General features: G+C 47.2%; 1 protein-coding gene across 2 annotated transcripts; it reads left to right on the top strand.

Annotated features, from left to right (window-relative positions):
- Window positions 1-138: 138 nt before the first annotated feature.
- LOC140106091 (oocyte zinc finger protein XlCOF7.1-like) lies at window positions 139-16,003 on the top strand. 2 transcript variants are annotated; one of them, XM_072130311.1, is made up of 6 exons: window positions 139-361; window positions 10,764-10,877; window positions 11,191-11,331; window positions 11,424-11,579; window positions 13,584-13,707; window positions 13,793-16,003. In XM_072130311.1, exons 3-6 carry the CDS (start codon window positions 11,254-11,256, stop codon window positions 14,983-14,985), a joined length of 1,551 nt encoding a protein of 516 aa, XP_071986412.1. In that variant the 5' UTR covers window positions 139-361; window positions 10,764-10,877; window positions 11,191-11,253; the 3' UTR covers window positions 14,986-16,003. The 2 variants fall into 2 exon arrangements, with proteins under 2 accessions (XP_071986412.1, XP_071986411.1); XM_072130310.1 differs by lacking the exon at window positions 10,764-10,877.
- The last annotated feature ends 3,069 nt before the right edge of the window (window positions 16,004-19,072 follow it).

Consider the following 19,072-nt stretch of genomic DNA (forward strand, 5'->3'; position numbering starts at 1 on the left):
TGAGGTTCTGCAGAAGCTGACGTGTGTGTTATGATGCAGGGTCTGAAGTAGTGTGAATGGTTAATAAGTCTCCAGCTCAGTCTCCCGGTTCTTAGCTAAAGATGCCATCTCCCACAATGCACTGCCAGGATGACCCTACAAATACACGGAGAGGTCTCTGTAGATTTACACCCACATGTAATGGATGCGATTTCTAGGCATGATGGGAGATGTAGTCTCCAGCCTCCAGTGTGGGACAGAGGCTTGGGACAGACAACCTGGAAGTGAAGTGAAACGCAGCAACAGGAAGTAGAAAGGGAAGGAAAAAAACTTTTCTCTCAAAATCACAGAAGAAAAGGAGCAGCCCCCAAACCCAGCGCAGGTAATGTCCTCCCCCAGCGCAGGTAATGTCCTCCCCCAGCGCAGGTAATGTCCTCCCCCAGCGCAGGTAATGTCCTCCCCCAGCGCAGCTAATGTCCTCCCCCAGCGCAGGTAATGTCCTCCCCCAGCGCAGGTAATGTCCTCCCCCAGCGCAGGTAATGTCCTCCCCCAGCGCAGGTAATGTCCTCCCCCAGCGCAGGTAATGTCCTCCCCCAGCGCAGGTAATGTCCTCCCCCAGCGCAGGTAATGTCCTCCCCCAGCGCAGGTAATGTCCTGTCATAGTGTAGACATGTCCTCCCCCAGCACAGGTAATGTCCTGTCATAGTGTAGACATGTCCTCCCCCAGCGTAGGTAATGTCCTCCCCCAGCGCAGGTAATGTCCTCCCCCAGCGCAGGTAATGTCCTCCCCCAGCGCAGGTAATGTCCTCCCCCAGCGCAGCTAATGTCCTCCCCCAGCGCAGGTAATGTCCTCCCCCAGCGCAGGTAATGTCCTCCCCCAGCGCAGGTAATGTCCTGTCATAGTGTAGACATGTCCTCCCCCAGCGCAGGTAATGTCCTGTCATAGTGTAGACATGTCCTCCCCCAGCGCAGGTAATGTCCTGTCATAGTGTAGACATGTCCTCCCCCAGCGCAGGTAATGTCCTGTCATAGTGTAGACACGTCCTCCCCCAGCGCAGGTAATGTCCTGTCATAGTGTAGACATGTCCTCCCCCAGCGCAGGTAATGTCCTGTGTAGTGTAGACATGTCCTCCCCCAGCGCAGGTAATGTCCTGTCATAGTGTAGACATGTCCTCCTCCAGCGCAGGTAATGTCCTGTCATAGTGTAGACATGTCCTCCCCCAGCGCAGGTAATGTCCTGTCATAGTGTAGACATGTCCTCCCCCAGCGCAGGTAATGTCCTGTCATAGTGTAGACATGTCCTCCCCCAGCGCAGGTAATGTCCTGTCATAGTGTAGACATGTCCTCCCCCAGCGCAGGTAATGTCCTGTCATAGTGTAGACATGTCCTCCCCCAGCGCAGGTAATGTCCTGTCATAGTGTAGACACGTCCTCCCCCAGCGCAGGTAATGTCCTGTCATAGTGTAGACATGTCCTCCCCCAGCGCAGGTAATGTCCTGTCATAGTGTAGACATGTCCTCCCCCAGCGCAGGTAATGTCCTGTCATAGTGTAGACATGTCCTCCTCCAGCACAGGTAATGTCCTGTCATAGTGTAGACATGTCCTCCCCCAGCGCAGGTAATGTCCTGTCATAGTGTAGACATGTCCTCCCCCAGCGCAGGTAATGTCCTGTCATAGTGTAGACATGTCCTCCCCCAGCGCAGGTAATGTCCTGTCATAGTGTAGACATGTCCTCCCCCAGCGCAGGTAATGTCCTCCCCCAGCGCAGCTAATGTCCTCCCCCAGCGCAGGTAATGTCCTGTCATAGTGTAGACATGTCCTCCCCCAGCGCAGGTAATGTCCTGTCATAGTGTAGACATGTCCTCCCCCAGCGCAGGTAATGTCCTGTCATAGTGTAGACATGTCCTCCTCCAGCACAGGTAATGTCCTGTCATAGTGTAGACATGTCCTCCCCCAGCGCAGGTAATGTCCTGTCATAGTGTAGACATGTCCTCCCCCAGCGCAGGTAATGTCCTCCCCCAGCGCAGCTAATGTCCTCCCCCAGCGCAGGTAATGTCCTCCCCCAGCGCAGGTAATGTCCTCCCCCAGCGCAGGTAATGTCCTGTCATAGTGTAGACATGTCCTCCCCCAGCGCAGGTAATGTCCTGTCATAGTGTAGACATGTCCTCCCCCAGCGCAGGTAATGTCCTCCTCCAGCGCAGGTAATGTCCTGTCATAGTGTAGACATGTCCTCCCCCAGCGCAGGTAATGTCCTGTCATAGTGTAGACATGTCCTCCCCCAGCGCAGGTAATGTCCTGTCATAGTGTAGACATGTCCTCCTCCAGCGCAGGTAATGTCCTGTCATAGTGTAGACATGTCCTCCCCCAGCGCAGGTAATGTCCTCCCCCAGCGCAGGTAATGTCCTGTCATAGTGTAGACACGTCCTCCCCCAGCGCAGGTAATGTCCTCCCCCAGCGCAGGTAATGTCCTCCCCCAGCGCAGGTAATGTCCTCCCCCAGCGCAGGTAGTGTCCTCCTCCAGCGCAGGTAATGTCCTGTCATAGTGTAGACATGTCCTCCCCCAGCGCAGGTAATGTCCTGTGTAGTGTAGACATGTCCTCCCCCAGCGCAGGTAATGTCCTGTCATAGTGTAGACATGTCCTCCCCCAGCGCAGGTAATGTCCTCCCCCAGCGCAGGTAATGTCCTCCCCCAGCGCAGGTAATGTCCTGTCATAGTGTAGACATGTCCTCCCCCAGCGCAGGTAATGTCCTGTCATAGTGTAGACATGTCCTCCCCCAGCGCAGGTAATGTCCTGTCATAGTGTAGACATGTCCTCCCCCAGCGCAGGTAATGTCCTGTCATAGTGTAGACATGTCCTCCCCCAGCGCAGGTAATGTCCTGTCATAGTGTAGACATGTCCTCCTCCAGCGCAGGTAATGTCCTGTCATAGTGTAGACATGTCCTCCCCCAGCGCAGGTAATGTCCTGTCATAGTGTAGACATGTCCTCCCCCAGCGCAGGTAATGTCCTGTCATAGTGTAGACATGTCCTCCTCCAGCGCAGGTAATGTCCTCCCCCAGCGCAGGAAATGTCCTCCCCCAGCGCAGGTAATGTCCTGTCATAGTGTAGACATGTCCTCCCCCAGCGCAGGTAATGTCCTCCCCCAGCGCAGGTAATGTCCTGTCATAGTGTAGACATGTCCTCCCCCAGCGCAGGTAATGTCCTGTCATAGTGTAGACATGTCCTCCCCCAGCGCAGGTAATGTCCTGTCATAGTGTAGACATGTCCTCCCCCAGCGCAGGTAATGTCCTGTCATAGTGTAGACATGTCCTCCTCCAGCGCAGGTAATGTCCTGTCATAGTGTAGACATGTCCTCCCCCAGCGCAGGTAATGTCCTGTCATAGTGTAGACATGTCCTCCCCCAGCGCAGGTAATGTCCTGTCATAGTGTAGACACGTCCTCCCCCAGCGCAGGTAATGTCCTGTCATAGTGTAGACATGTCCTCCCCCAGCGCAGGTAATGTCCTGTCATAGTGTAGACACGTCCTCCCCCAGCGCAGGTAATGTCCTGTCATAGTGTAGACACGTCCTCCCCCAGCGCAGGTAATGTCCTGTCATAGTGTAGACACGTCCTCCCCCAGCGCAGGTAATGTCCTGTCATAGTGTAGACATGTCCTCCCCCAGCGCAGGTAATGTCCTCCCCCAGCGCAGGTAATGTCCTGTCATAGTGTAGACATGTCCTCCTCCAGCGCAGGTAATGTCCTGTCATAGTGTAGACATGTCCTCCCCCAGCGCAGGTAATGTCCTGTCATAGTGTAGACATGTCCTCCCCCAGCGCAGGTAATGTCCTGTCATAGTGTAGACATGTCCTCCCCCAGCGCAGGTAATGTCCTGTCATAGTGTAGACATGTCCTCCCCCAGTGCAGGTAATGTCCTGTCATAGTGTAGACACGTCCTCCCCCAGCGCAGGTAATGTCCTGTCATAGTGTAGACATGTCCTCCCCCAGTGCAGGTAATGTCCTGTCATAGTGTAGACATGTCCTCCCCCAGCGCAGGTAATGTCCTGTCATAGTGTAGACATGTCCTCCCCCAGCGCAGGTAATGTCCTGTGTAGTGTAGACATGTCCTCCCCCAGCGCAGGTAATGTCCTGTCATAGTGTAGACATGTCCTCCCCCAGCGCAGGTAATGTCCTGTCATAGTGTAGACATGTCCTCCGCCAGCGCAGGTAATGTCCTGTCATAGTGTAGACATGTCCTCCCCCAGCGCAGGTAATGTCCTGTCATAGTGTAGACACGTCCTCCCCCAGCGCAGGTAATGTCCTGTCATAGTGTAGACACGTCCTCCCCCAGCGCAGGTAATGTCCTCCCCCAGCGCAGGTAATGTCCTGTCATAGTGTAGACACGTCCTCCCCCAGCGCAGGTAATGTCCTGTCATAGTGTAGACATGTCCTCCCCCAGCGCAGGTAATGTCCTGTCATAGTGTAGACATGTCCTCCCCCAGCGCAGGTAATGTCCTGTCATAGTGTAGACATGTCCTCCCCCAGCGCAGGTAATGTCCTGTCATAGTGTAGACATGTCCTCCCCCAGCGCAGGTAATGTCCTGTCATAGTGTAGACATGTCCTCCCCCAGCGCAGGTAATGTCCTGTCATAGTGTAGACATGTCCTCCCCCAGCGCAGGTAATGTCCTGTCATAGTGTAGACATGTCCTCCCCCAGCGCAGGTAATGTCCTGTCATAGTGTAGACATGTCCTCCCCCAGCGCAGGTAATGTCCTGTCATAGTGTAGACATGTCCTCCCCCAGCGCAGGTAATGTCCTGTGTAGTGTAGACATGTCCTCCTCCAGCGCAGGTAATGTCCTGTCATAGTGTAGACATGTCCTCCTCCAGCGCAGGTAATGTCCTGTCATAGTGTAGACATGTCCTCCTCCAGCACAGGTAATGTCCTGTCATAGTGTAGACATGTCCTCCTCCAGCACAGGTAATGTCCTGTCATAGTGTAGACATGTCCTCCCCCAGCGCAGGTAATGTCCTGTCATAGTGTAGACATGTCCTCCCCCAGCGCAGGTAATGTCCTGTCATAGTGTAGACATGTCCTCCCCCAGCGCAGGTAATGTCCTGTCATAGTGTAGACATGTCCTCCCCCAGCGCAGGTAATGTCCTGTCATAGTGTAGACATGTCCTCCCCCAGCGCAGGTAATGTCCTGTGTAGTGTAGACATGTCCTCCTCCAGCGCAGGTAATGTCCTGTCATAGTGTAGACATGTCCTCCCCCAGCGCAGGTAATGTCCTGTGTAGTGTAGACATGTCCTCCTCCAGCGCAGGTAATGTCCTGTCATAGTGTAGACATGTCCTCCCCCAGCGCAGGTAATGTCCTGTGTAGTGTAGACATGTCCTCCTCCAGCGCAGGTAATGTCCTGTCATAGTGTAGACATGTCCTCCTCCAGCGCAGGTAATGTCCTGTCATAGTGTAGACATGTCCTCCCCCAGCGCAGGTAATGTCCTGTCATAGTGTAGACATGTCCTCCCCCAGCGCAGGTAATGTCCTGTCATAGTGTAGACATGTCCTCCCCCAGCGCAGGTAATGTCCTGTCATAGTGTAGACATGTCCTCCCCCAGCGCAGGTAATGTCCTGTCATAGTGTAGACATGTCCTCCTCCAGCACAGGTAATGTCCTGTCATAGTGTAGACATGTCCTCCCCCAGCGCAGGTAATGTCCTGTCATAGTGTAGACATGTCCTCCCCCAGCGCAGGTAATGTCCTGTCATAGTGTAGACATGTCCTCCCCCAGCGCAGGTAATGTCCTGTCATAGTGTAGACATGTCCTCCCCCAGCGCAGGTAATGTCCTGTCATAGTGTAGACATGTCCTCCTCCAGCACAGGTAATGTCCTGTCATAGTGTAGACATGTCCTCCCCCAGCGCAGGTAATGTCCTGTCATAGTGTAGACATGTCCTCCCCCAGCGCAGGTAATGTCCTGTCATAGTGTAGACATGTCCTCCCCCAGCGCAGGTAATGTCCTGTCATAGTGTAGACATGTCCTCCCCCAGCGCAGGTAATGTCCTGTCATAGTGTAGACATGTCCTCCCCCAGCGCAGGTAATGTCCTGTCATAGTGTAGACACGTCCTCCCCCAGCGCAGGTAATGTCCTGTCATAGTGTAGACATGTCCTCCCCCAGCGCAGGTAATGTCCTGTCATAGTGTAGACATGTCCTCCCCCAGCGCAGGTAATGTCCTGTCATAGTGTAGACATGTCCTCCCCCAGCGCAGGTAATGTCCTGTCATAGTGTAGACATGTCCTCCCCCAGCGCAGGTAATGTCCTGTCATAGTGTAGACATGTCCTCCCCCAGCGCAGGTAATGTCCTGTCATAGTGTAGACATGTCCTCCCCCAGCGCAGGTAATGTCCTGTCATAGTGTAGACACGTCCTCCTCCAGCGCAGGTAATGTCCTGTCATAGTGTAGACATGTCCTCCTCCAGCGCAGGTAATGTCCTGTCATAGTGTAGACATGTCCTCCTCCAGCGCAGGTAATGTCCTGTCATAGTGTAGACATGTCCTCCCCCAGCGCAGGTAATGTCCTGTCATAGTGTAGACATGTCCTCCCCCAGCGCAGGTAATGTCCTGTCATAGTGTAGACATGTCCTCCTCCAGCGCAGGTAATGTCCTCCTCCAGCGCAGGTAATGTCCTGTCATAGTGTAGACATGTCCTCCCCCAGCGCAGGTAATGTCCTGTCATAGTGTAGACATGTCCTCCCCCAGCGCAGGTAATGTCCTGTCATAGTGTAGACATGTCCTCCCCCAGCGCAGGTAATGTCCTGTCATAGTGTAGACACGTCCTCCCCCAGCACAGGTAATGTCCTGTCATAGTGTAGACATGTCCTCCCCCAGCGCAGGTAATGTCCTGTCATAGTGTAGACATGTCCTCCCCCAGCGCAGGTAATGTCCTGTCATAGTGTAGACATGTCCTCCCCCAGCGCAGGTAATGTCCTGTCATAGTGTAGACATGTCCTCCTCCAGCGCAGGTAATGTCCTGTCATAGTGTAGACATGTCCTCCCCCAGCGCAGGTAATGTCCTGTCATAGTGTAGACATGTCCTCCCCCAGCGCAGGTAATGTCCTGTCATAGTGTCTGAGGCCTATGGAAAACTAAATAACCATGTACTCACCTTTCCGACGCTCCCCTGCAGCTCCTCTACTTGAAGCAGTCGGTCCAGGGGTGGCTGTATACGGGGGAGGGCTGGGTGTGTATGGGGGAAGGGGCCTGGCTGGCTATATACTGGGAGACTGGCTGGCTGTATACTGGGGGGGACTGGCTGGCTATATACTGGGGGGACTGGATGGACGTATACTGGGGGGATGTATTATAGTAGTTATATTCTTGTACATAGGGGGCAGTATTATAGTAGTTATATTCTTGTACATAGGGGGCAGTATTATAGTAGTTATATTCTTGTACATAGGGGGCAGTATTATAGTAGTTATATTCTTGTACATAGGGGGCAGTATTATAGTAGTTATATTCTTGTACATAGGGGGCAGTATTATAGTAGTTATATTCTTGTACATAGGGGGCAGTATTATAGTAGTTATATTCTTGTACATAGGGGGCAGTATTATAGTAGTTATATTCCTGTACATAGGGGGCAGTATTATAGTAGTTATATTCCTGTACATAGGGGGCAGTATTATAGTAGTTATATTCTGGTACATAGGGAGCAGTATTATAGTAGTTATATTCTTGTACATAGGGGGCAGTATTATAGTAGTTATATTCTTGTACATAGGGGGCAGTATTATAGTAGTTATATTCTTGTACATAGGGGGCAGTATTATAGTAGTTATATTCTTGTACATAGGGGGCAGTATTATAGTAGTTATATTCCTGTACATAGGGGACAGTATTATAGTAGTTATATTCTTGTACATAGGGGGCAGTATTATAGTAGTTATATTCTTGTACATAGGGGGCAGTATTATAGTAGTTATATTCCTGTACATAGGGAGCAGTATTATAGGAGTTATATTCCTGTACATAGGGGGCAGTATTATAGTAGTTATATTCCTGTACATAGGGGGCAGTATTATAGTAGTTATATTCCTGTACATAGGGGGCAGTATTATAGTAGTTATATTCTTGTACATAGGGGGCAGTATTATAGTAGTTATATTCCTGTACATAGGAGGCAGTATTATAGTAGTTATATTCCTGTACATAGGGGACAGTATTATAGTAGTTATATTCTTGTACATAGGAGGCAGTATTATAGTAGTAATATTCTTGTACATAGGGGGCAGTACTATAGTAGTTATATTCTTGTACATAGGGGGCAGTATTATAGTAGTTATATTCTTGTACATAGAGGGCAGTATTATAGTAGTTATATTCTTGTACATAGGAGGCAGTATTATAGTAGTTATATTCTTGCACATAGGGGGCAGTATTATAGTAGTTATATTCTTGCACATAGGGGACAGTATTATAGTAGTTATATTCCTGAACATAGGGGGCTGTATTATAGTAGTTATATTCCTGTACATAGGGGGGCAGTATTATAGTAGTTATATTCCTGTACATAGGGGGGCAGTATTATAGTAGTTATATTCCTGTACATAGGGGGCAGTATTATAGTAGTTATATTCCTGTACATAGGGGGCAGTATTATAGTAGTTATATTCTTGTACATAGGGGGCAGTATTATAGTAGTTATATTCCTGTACATAGGGGGCAGTATTATAGTAGTTATATTCCTGTACATAGGGGGCAGTATTATAGTAGTTATATTCCTGTACATAGGGGGCAGTATTATAGTAGTTATACTCTTGTACATAGGGGGCAGTATTATAGTAGTTATATTCCTGTACATAGGGGGCAGTATTATAGTAGTTATATTCTTGTACATAGGGGGCAGTATTATAGTAGTTATATTCCTGTACATAGGGGGCAGTATTATAGTAGTTATATTCCTGTACATAGGGGGCTGTATTATAGTAGTTATATTCTTGTACATAGGGGGCAGTATTATAGTAGTTATATTCCTGTACATAGGGGGCAGTATTATAGTAGTTATATTCCTGTACATAGGGGGCAGTATTATAGTAGTTATATTCCTGTACATAGGGGGCTGTATTATAGTAGTTATATTCCTGTACATAGGGGGCAGTATTATAGTAGTTATATTCCTGTACATAGGGGGCAGTATTATAGTAGTTATATTCCTGTACATAGGGGGCAGTATTATAGTAGTTATATTCCTGTACATAGGGGGCAGTATTATAGTAGTTATATTCTTGTACATAGGGGGCAGTAGTATAGTAGTTATATTCCTGTACATAGGGGGCAGTATTATAGTAGTTATATTCCTGTACATAGGGGGCAGTATTATAGTAGTTATATTCCTGTACATAGGGGGCAGTATTATAGTAGTTATATTCCTGTACATAGGGGGCAGTATTATAGTAGTTATATTCTTGTACATAGGGGGCAGTATTATAGTAGTTATATTCCTGTACATAGGGGGCAGTATTATAGTAGTTATATTCCTGTACATAGGGGGCAGTATTATAGTAGTTATATTCTTGTACATAGGGGGCAGTAGTATAGTAGTTATATTCCTGTACATAGGGGGCAGTATTATAGTAGTTATATTCCTGTACATAGGGGGCAGTATTATAGTAGTTATATTCCTGTACATAGGGGGCAGTATTATAGTAGTTATATTCTTGTACATAGGGGGCAGTAGTATAGTAGTTATATTCCTGTACATAGGGGGCAGTAGTATAGTAGTTATATTCCTGTACATAGGGGGCAGTATTATAGTAGTTATATTCCTGTACATAGGGGGCAGTATTATAGTAGTTATATTCTTGTACATAGGGGGCAGTATTATAGTAGTTATATTCTTGTACATAGGGGGCAGTATTATAGTAGTTATATTCTTGTACATAGGGGGCAGTAGTATAGTAGTTATATTCCTGTACATAGGGGGCAGTATTATAGTAGTTATATTCCTGTACATAGGGGGCAGTATTATAGTAGTTATATTCTTGTGCATAGGGGGCAGTATTATAGTAGTTATATTCCTGTACATAGGGGGCAGTAGTATAGTAGTTATATTCTTGTGCATAGGGGGCAGTATTATAGTAGTTATATTCCTGTACATAGGAGGCAGTATTATAGTAGTTATATTCTTGTACATAGGGGACAGTAGTATAGTAGTTATATTCTTGTACATAGGGGACAGTATTATAGTAGTTATATTCTTGTACATAGGGGACAGTATTATAGTAGTTATATTCTTGTACATAGGGGGCAGTATTATAGTAGTTATATTCTTGTGCATAGGGGGCAGTATGACAGTAGTTATATTCTTGTACATAGGGGGCAGTATTATAGTAGTTATATTCTTGTACATAGGGGGCAGTAGTATAGTAGTTATATTCCTGTACATAGGGGGCAGTATTATAGTAGTTATATTCCTGTACATAGGGGGCAGTATTGTAGTAGTTATATTCCTGTACATAGGGGGCAGTAGTATAGTAGTTATATTCCGGTACATAGGGGGCAGTATTATAGTAGCTATATTCTTGTTTATCGGAGAAGGTATTGTAGTAGTCAGTATTAAGTTGTGTCCTTTTAAAAAAGAGGCTTTACTCCTGTATACGGGAAACATATATATGAGTCTTTCTCTGCGCTGTACATGTTGATTTAGACCATCAATAAACGGTTTGTGTGGAGTTTAGTAACTCCACCCACATCACACGGCCACGCCTACGTGTTTTGACTCCGCCCACAGACTGGGGCCACTTTTACAGTTTCTTCCAGGACCACTTTAAATTCCCAGTCCGCCCCTGATGCTCGCTGTCAATAAAGCAGTGCATTACTGTGGAAATTAAGGAAGAGAAGACTGCTGCAGGGGAACAGGGAAGGTGAGTATTTTTTGGTTTTTACACGGGTTGCCGTGGCCTGGTACCAGGTGTTACACGGCCTGGTCTTGGGTCGCGGACCGTCGTTTGGGGAACACTGCACTAGAGTACTGAACGATTCTCCAGTGGCCCTGGTTCAACCCAACACTAACCCCCAGAGGTTCAGCAGAAAAGAACCAAATTTGGAGACTGCTAGAGTCTATTTCCTTGGGATATGAATAAGAGTCGGCCCTGGTTTTCCCTGGTGGTCCGACACTGCCTCAGATCAGTGTATTTGATGGCCATAATGATGGAATAAGTTATATTTTCATTATAGAGAAGTGAATCCTATGTCCCGGAAGCACAGTCTGGTGGACATCGTCTGACATATCCACAGAGGATGGACGAGAACAGGGGCCACCTCACCAACAGAATACTGAACCTCACTCTTGAGATCATTTTTATTTTGACTGGAGAGGTGAGAGATTATGGGGTTTGGGTTACATGCGATCAGATGATGGATTTTGGGAATGTATGTAGTGATCTATCAATGTCCTATTCTATAAACAGGATTATGCAGTAGTGAAGAAGAAATCTGGAAAGTATGTGATGCCCAACAGCTGTTTTAGTGAATCAGAACGATGGAGCAAGACCCGGGTCAAGAGCAACAACGAATGGAGGATCCTGGAGCTCACCAACAAGATCCTGGAGCTCCTGACTGGAGAGGTGAGCGCTGCTGGGAATGGCGAGATGTTATAAAGCAACAATGCACGTAATGCACATAACCAATGCACGTAATGCACATCAACAATGCACGTAATGCACATCAACAATGCACGTAATGCACATCAACAATGCACGTAATGCACATCAACAATGCACGTAATGCACATCAACAATGCACGTAATGCACATCAACAATGCACGTAATGCACATCAACAATGCACGTAATGCACATCAACAATGCACGTAATGCACATCAACAATGCACGTAATGCACATCAACAATGCACGTAATGCACATCAACAATGCACGTAATGCACATCAACAATGCACGTAATGCACATCAACAATGCACGTAATGCACATCAACAATGCACGTAATGCACATCAACAATGCACGTAATGCACATCAACAATGCACGTAATGCACATCAACAATGCACGTAATGCACATCAACAATGCACGTAATGCACATCAACAATGCACGTAATGCACATCAACAATGCACGTAATGCACATCAACAATGCACGTAATGCACATCAACAATGCACGTAATGCACATCAACAATGCACGTAATGCACATCAACAATGCACGTAATGCACATCAACAATGCACGTAATGCACATCAACAATGCACGTAATGCACATCAACAATGCACGTAATGCACATCAACAATGCACGTAATGCACATCAACAATGCACGTAATGCACATCAACAATGCACGTAATGCACATCAACAATGCACGTAATGCACATCAACAATGCACGTAATGCACATCAACAATGCACGTAATGCACATCAACAATGCACGTAATGCACATCAACAATGCACGTAATGCACATCAACAATGCACGTAATGCACATAAACAATGCACGTAATGCACATAAACAATGCACGTAAAAAATGCACGTAATGCACATAAACAATGCACATAGGGGCAAATTTACTTACCCGGTCCATTCGCGTTCCAGCGGCGGCTTCTCCGCTCTGGATTCGGGTCCGGCCGGGATTTAATAAGGTAGTTCTTCCGCCGTCCACCAGGTGGCGCTGCTGCGCTGAAAGTAAACTCATCGCGCCGGAATGCACCGAGCTGGACCAGGTGAAGGTAAGCGGTCCTTATGCGACACATTTTCGGTTTTTAAATGCAGCGGTTTTTCCGAATACGTCGGGTTTTCGTTCGGCCACGCCCCCCGATTTCCGTCGCGCGCATGCCAGCGCCGATGCGCCACAATCCGATCGCGTGCGCCAAAATCCCGGGGCAATTTAAGTACAAGCGGCGCAAAACGGAAATATTCGGGTAACACGTCGGGAAAACGCGAATCGGGCCCTTAATAAATGACCCCCATACTTCTTGATTAAAATCTGTGGATCCCAGAAAATTTTTTATGATCTACCACAAACTGGTGTGTGTCCCGATTCAATGATGGGCAAATCATTTTGATGGGGGATCAGGCATGTTCAATCACAAAGTGTTTAAGGATTTAATTCCAATAGGACATAATCCTATACTGGAGCAATATCTTTCTCATGGAAAATAAGTCAGCTGACATCTTACTTACCCGGTCCAGTCGCCATCCTGCGTCGCGTTGCCCGACGCTGATTCGGGTCTGCCGGGATTCACTAAGGTCCTTGCGCCCGATATCCAGCAGGTGTCGCTGCTGCCCGGAGGTCGGCGCAAATTCACCTTCGAACTGGCGCAGACACTTTATAAACACATGTGCAGGCAGTTTGCACATTCTTACAGAAAACTGGGGCAGACCCAATAATAGATCTTATCCAATCATTGAACTCACTTTGGGGGTCACTTGCATAGATGGTGAGTCAACTTTATGAACAGACTGTGGAACTTTACCGGGATGAGGAGGAACCACATAGAGATAGTTGTACTACTGTATAATAGCAGTTTTCAGAGATCTGGTTAGTTTGGGTAAGTTTCACTGACAGGTTCTCTTTAAGGCAGCCACATGGATGACAATTGTGTCATTGTGTGTGCCAGGTCCCTTTACGTTATGAGGATGTCAGCGTTTATTTCTCCATGGAGGAGTGGGACTTCATAGAAGGACACAAGGACCTCTACAAGGACGTTATAACGGAGGGACGCCACTCCTCTACTTCTCCAGGTAAGAGGTTTTACTACCTCCAGCATGATCAGCTTGTACACAGTATAATTGTAGATAATTTACCTAATTTGTTTTCCTCCAACAGATTTAACAAACAATGTAATGTCTGAATATCAGTTAGCTGATGGACAACCAGTCCTAGATGATGCTGCAAACCTCAGAGACTCAAAGATCTGGACACCTAATACGCCTTCAGACCATTTACAATATCCATCTATACAGATTAAAGAAGAGCCAGTGTCATCCGAAGATGAGAGTCTGCTACAATCCGAAATGTATACACCTTCAGATCTTATACATTATAAGTCCATGCTGATTAAGGAGGAACTATCTGATGAAAGCTTCCTCACAGACCAAGAAATGTATACATCCACAGAACATATCCAACAATACTCCTCTCCATACATCAAGGAGGAACCTGAGTCCTGGGGAGGAGAGCATCTTCTAGACTTTAATATTTATGCCTCTAGGGATCCCCTGCAGTACCCACCCTCTCTTATTAAAGAGGGGCCATCTTCATTGGGAGCAGGGGAGCTCATCAATACCAACATTTATATACCTGTAAATAACTCAAAGACGCGATTTAAGCCTATAAACCAAGCCAGCCATGCCTCGGCCCAGGCATACTATATCTTTGAGGATCAGAGTCCTCTAGACAGCTCAGAGTTCTTAGGACATAAGGCTTCGCAACTTTTTGAATGCACAAAATGTGGGGACTGCTTTAGAACGAGGTCCCTCTTCGACGTCCATCAACGCATTCACAAGGGGATGAAAGTTTATCCGTGTCAGGAATGCGGCAAATGTTTCAGTTGCAGCGCCCACCTTACACTCCATCAGCGGGTTCATACCGGAGAGAGGCCTTTTTCCTGTTCGGATTGTGGAAAGTGTTTCAACCGTAACGCTCATCTAACGGTGCACCGCAGGATACACACAGGAGAGAGGCCGTACTCCTGCAACATATGCGGGAAGAGTTTCAACTGTAGCGCGAGCCTCATCGTCCATCGGAGAATTCACACCGGAGAGAAACCCTATCCTTGCCCTGAGTGTGGTAAACGTTTTTCCACCAACTCGGACCGTGCAAAGCATCAGAAGGTCCACAGCGGAATAAAATCTGTCTCATGTTTGGACTGCAAGAAAAGGTTTAATAGCAAGTCTCATCTGATTACACACCAGAAAATTCACATCAGGGAGAAGCCTTTCGCTTGCCCTGCCTGTGGGAAACGTTTTGTTCAGAAGACGCTGCTGACGATGCATTTGAAGACGCACGCAAAACCGTGATTAGAGAAGGTTTTAAAAAGTTACACTATATCACATCTCTTCTCCTGCTATGTGACAAGGGATGACTGTAAAACCAAAATGAGGCCCCCCTGAGGAGGTTTCCTTAATAACCTAGGTCCATTCTGTTACTCGAGGTTGTAGGTTTATAGGTTGGACTTGATGGACCTGCGTCTTTGTCCAACTAAGACTATGAAAAGCACTTTCTTCGTTGCGGATAAGGCTTGAGATGTTCTGCATTGTGTATGTGCTATGGGGTGGGGAGATGCTCTGCAGTGAAGACCATATGCCATATGTGGCGTATATGAGAAGATGAAATATGTAGGTAATAGGGAAAAAAACATCAATACAGACGGTCCCCTACTTAAGGACATCCGACTTACAGACAACCCATAGTTACAGACAGACCCCTCTGCCCCCTGTGACCTCTCTGTCCCAGACTATAGTCCCAGACTGCAATGATCAGCTGTAAGGTGCCTGTAATGAAGCTTTATTGATAATCCTTGGTCCCATTACAGCAAAAAATGTTTAAACTCCAATTGTCGCTGGGACCAAAATTTTTTTCGTCTGGATCTACAATGATAAAATATACAGTTCCGACTTACATACAAATTCAACTTAAGAACAAACCTCCGGACCCTATCTTGTACGTAACTCGGGGACTGCCTGTATGTCATTTAGTGACTTTTGGTCAGAAGGAATAGAAAGGACCAAGAAATCAATAAACTCTGAGCAAAGCTCTTCACAATCTCATCACCTGGAGTTAAGGACAAATCAGGATGTGACTCAGTTTACTTATAATTTGACGATACAGAGGAAAAAAAATCGAAGTGATTGTTCCTCTGTGGTTTTGTTTACTTGTGTTTCAATTGTGGACTTTAGATCCACACTACACACAATTTGTTAAATGTTACGGTCATGGCGTGTCCTATGTGATCCCGACATGAGGAATATATCAGTATTTTATCTTATTTCATAAATTGTATATATTCTACGGCACAGAATAAAAATGTAAATGAGATCATTGTATGAGACACATTTATCGAAACTAGTGTACTATGTGCAGTTTGCCTGTGGAGTGTGCAGGGGGCGCCAGATTCATCAAAAGTGGTGCAGGGTCTTCAATAATCTGGTGCAATCTGGGTGCGACAAAAATTCGAAGTGCGAATTTGTGCCCTTTGTGCATCAGGCGGTATCTGTCAACCCAGGACGCTTGTCTAGGAGCACAGATCTGCCGTCGACTTCCCCAGTTGATGCCAGTGCTTAATGTATGGATTTATATCCATACTGATTTCCCCCAGGAGTATGAGCAGGCAGGCGCTAGCACCCGTGTTGTCCCTTCTACCAGCAGATCTGCAATCTGCCATCCCCCCCATGTTTCCGTTGAATATGAGGTTTCTGCAGACATGGGCGATGACTATGGGCCTCGCCAAAAAAAAGCCGAAATTTTCTCACAAGGAGACACAAATTTTAGTGGAGGAGGTATATTTTTTGATTTTTGTTTACTCTTCTTGATGTCTAATTTTTCCAGTTTTTTTTTGGGTACGTTTTTGAGTGGCTCAAAGGGCAACAACTTAAGCTGCGTTTTGATTTTTTTTCCTTTGTTGTATGACCATCTTTTGCTTGGCCGGCTTGCTGACTGGCTTCCCCGGTCTTTAAAAAAAATCTAATATACCCCTCCGCATGCGGGCAAATTAATTCCCAAGGGGTGGAGTGCAGTTCTCTTGCTGATTTTGAGAAGAAATGGTGTGACTGCAGGAGGAGGCTTTAGCGCAGAAGACTGGTCTCAGCGTCTGACCCGGGTGGAGCAGAAAAATAATTGCCGAAAAACACTTGACAACGATCAAGTACAGGGGATAAGAAATTTTGACAAGTATCAGGTTGATGGAGATATGTTTTTTGTTTGGCTATTTGTATGAATTTATATTGTGCATTTTTGGTCTCTTTATGGGGGTCATTTACTAAGGGCCCGAATCGCGTTTTTTACGGCGGGTTACCCGAATTTTGCCGTTTTGCGGCGATTTTTCCTGAATTGCCCCGGGTTTTTGGCGCACGTGATCAGATTGTGGTGCATTGGCGCCAGCATGCACGCGACCGTGGCCGTACGAAAACCTGACGGATTCGAAAAAAACGCCACATTTTTTTTAAAAAAAGTGTCGCTGGACACGCGCTTACCTGCACTCGGCCCGGCTTGGTGAAGTTCAGTGCATTCCGATGAACTTCAGCGCAGCAGTGACACCTGGTGGACGTAGGAGAAACTACCTTTGTGAATCGCCGGAAGACCCGAATCCTCCACACAGAACGCGCCGCTGGATCGTGAATGGACCGGGAAAGTTAATCTGCCCCTATGTCTCTAATTGAGTTGCAGTTATTTATGCGGACATTTGCATTAATTAACGTGAGACGAACAACTTCTACATGTGTGAACTGTGCCTATGTATGTTTCAATACAAGTTTAAGACACAAATATTCAATGGCTATTTTAAGGAGCCCATGACAAGAAATTTTTTTTATCTAAATTTTTCCAGCCTTTCTTATCTTGTTCCACAAAGAATGTTGCTCCCCCCTTTCAGATGAGAATATTAGCAGTAGATCATATAATGTAGCAGAGCTGACAAAGTTCTTTGCAGGGTTTAACCTCTTAAGTGCTGGAGCGGTGCTCGACAGCACGTGGCAGCAGTAATACAGTTCAATGCAGAAACACACAATCACTTGGGCCTATACCCGAATGGTAGCAGGGTTAGGCAGCACAGTCTTTTTCAATAAAGGATAGTTTAATGCCGAAATAAGGCACAAAAGTATCAATCCTGTTCGTGACGCCACTTGCAACATCCCCCACTGGGGCCTAGCCTTTTCTTGGGGCCTGGAGTCAGCCGGGGCCCGCAGTACCTGAGTGGCTGGCGGTTGCGGCCTAGGCACGCTTGTGTCACGGTGCTTGGTATGGGGAACCGGAGGGCTGTCCTACAGCCTGGCAGGTCTCCGGCAGGGTGGTGTTGGCAAGAAATGATGAGGGAGAGGCTGCTATAGCGGATCTCCCTGGGGCAACCCTTTGGTGTCTAGAGTATGAGTCTCTGTGTGGTGGACAGGGTGCCCGTGATGGTGACAGCCGGAGTAGCAGGGACCAGACGGAGGCAGAGGTTGAACAGAAACACTTACAGTTCTTTATTGGAACCGACAGGAACATCAGCAACGTGCCTTTAACAGAATGGTGGAGTACTGAGATGCAGCTGGAGGAAGCCACAGGAGGTAGATCGCCAGCCTGGATGCAGAGGGCAGGCTGGGAGGTAGCTGTGTCCTAATAGGAAGCTTCAGCTCGTCCTGGAGTGCAGGTATCACCCTTGAAGGTAGGATGATACCCCTTTCCTCACTAACTCTTATCTATTAGCTCCACTCTTCAGAGGCAGGGGCTAGGCTCTTCCTGCTCTGGTATGGTATGCTGGCTGAATAGAGTCTGGACTGGGATAACCCAGTCTGCTGCTTCTCATCTGAGCTAGGCTAAACTAGTCTCTTCTAGTGTCCTGCAGACCCTCAGGTCTGCCTGGAACTGAGCCCTGGAATATTCCTGGCCAGGGGTTTTGTAGCCCCTAGGTCAGATGGTGGCTGCTCCTCCAATTACATCTCAGCTTACATTGGGCAGAATGCAATACAAGTGATTGGACGACAGATCTTGCATCATACAAAACACTTAACTCCTGCCTTGCCAGGCAGGATCTACCACTGCAATGTCCCCTGTGTGATGTAGTGACATGCTGTGGGACGTATTCGCAAGCACTCCTTCGCCTTGCATCGGCGAGGGTGTTGCACATCCCTGCTCTTTTGAATTTGGAATCACCTTTAATGTTCCTCAGACCCTTCCGTTTTTTTGTCAGGCAGGGCCATTATCCTGCTGAAAGAGGCCTCTGCACAATGTTATATAGGTTGGTACTTGCGTTTCCCATAACCTCTGGCCCTGTTGTCAACACTACGCTAACCCGCAGGTGTCAAATGGATGACCGTCCCTACATTGGGTATATGAAAAGAACAGATAAACGGAGAGACAGCCATATAGGGGCACATTTACATACCTGTCCTGACACGTTCCCGAAAGCGC

The sequence above is a fragment of the Engystomops pustulosus genome, chromosome 11, assembly GCF_040894005.1.
Source record: "Engystomops pustulosus chromosome 11, aEngPut4.maternal, whole genome shotgun sequence".
Taxonomy (NCBI): domain Eukaryota; kingdom Metazoa; phylum Chordata; class Amphibia; order Anura; family Leptodactylidae; genus Engystomops; species Engystomops pustulosus.

Excerpts from the sequence above, each read along its gene's own strand:
- LOC140106091 (XM_072130311.1), top strand. The coding sequence starts at position 11,254 with ATGGACGAGAACAGGGGCCACCTCACCAACAGAATACTGAACCTCACT. Across the intron at positions 11,332-11,423 it reads TTTTTATTTTGACTGGAGAG|GATTATGCAGTAGTGAAGAA; the intron begins GTGAGAGATTAT and ends TTCTATAAACAG. Across the intron at positions 13,708-13,792 it reads CCACTCCTCTACTTCTCCAG|ATTTAACAAACAATGTAATG; the intron begins GTAAGAGGTTTT and ends TTCCTCCAACAG.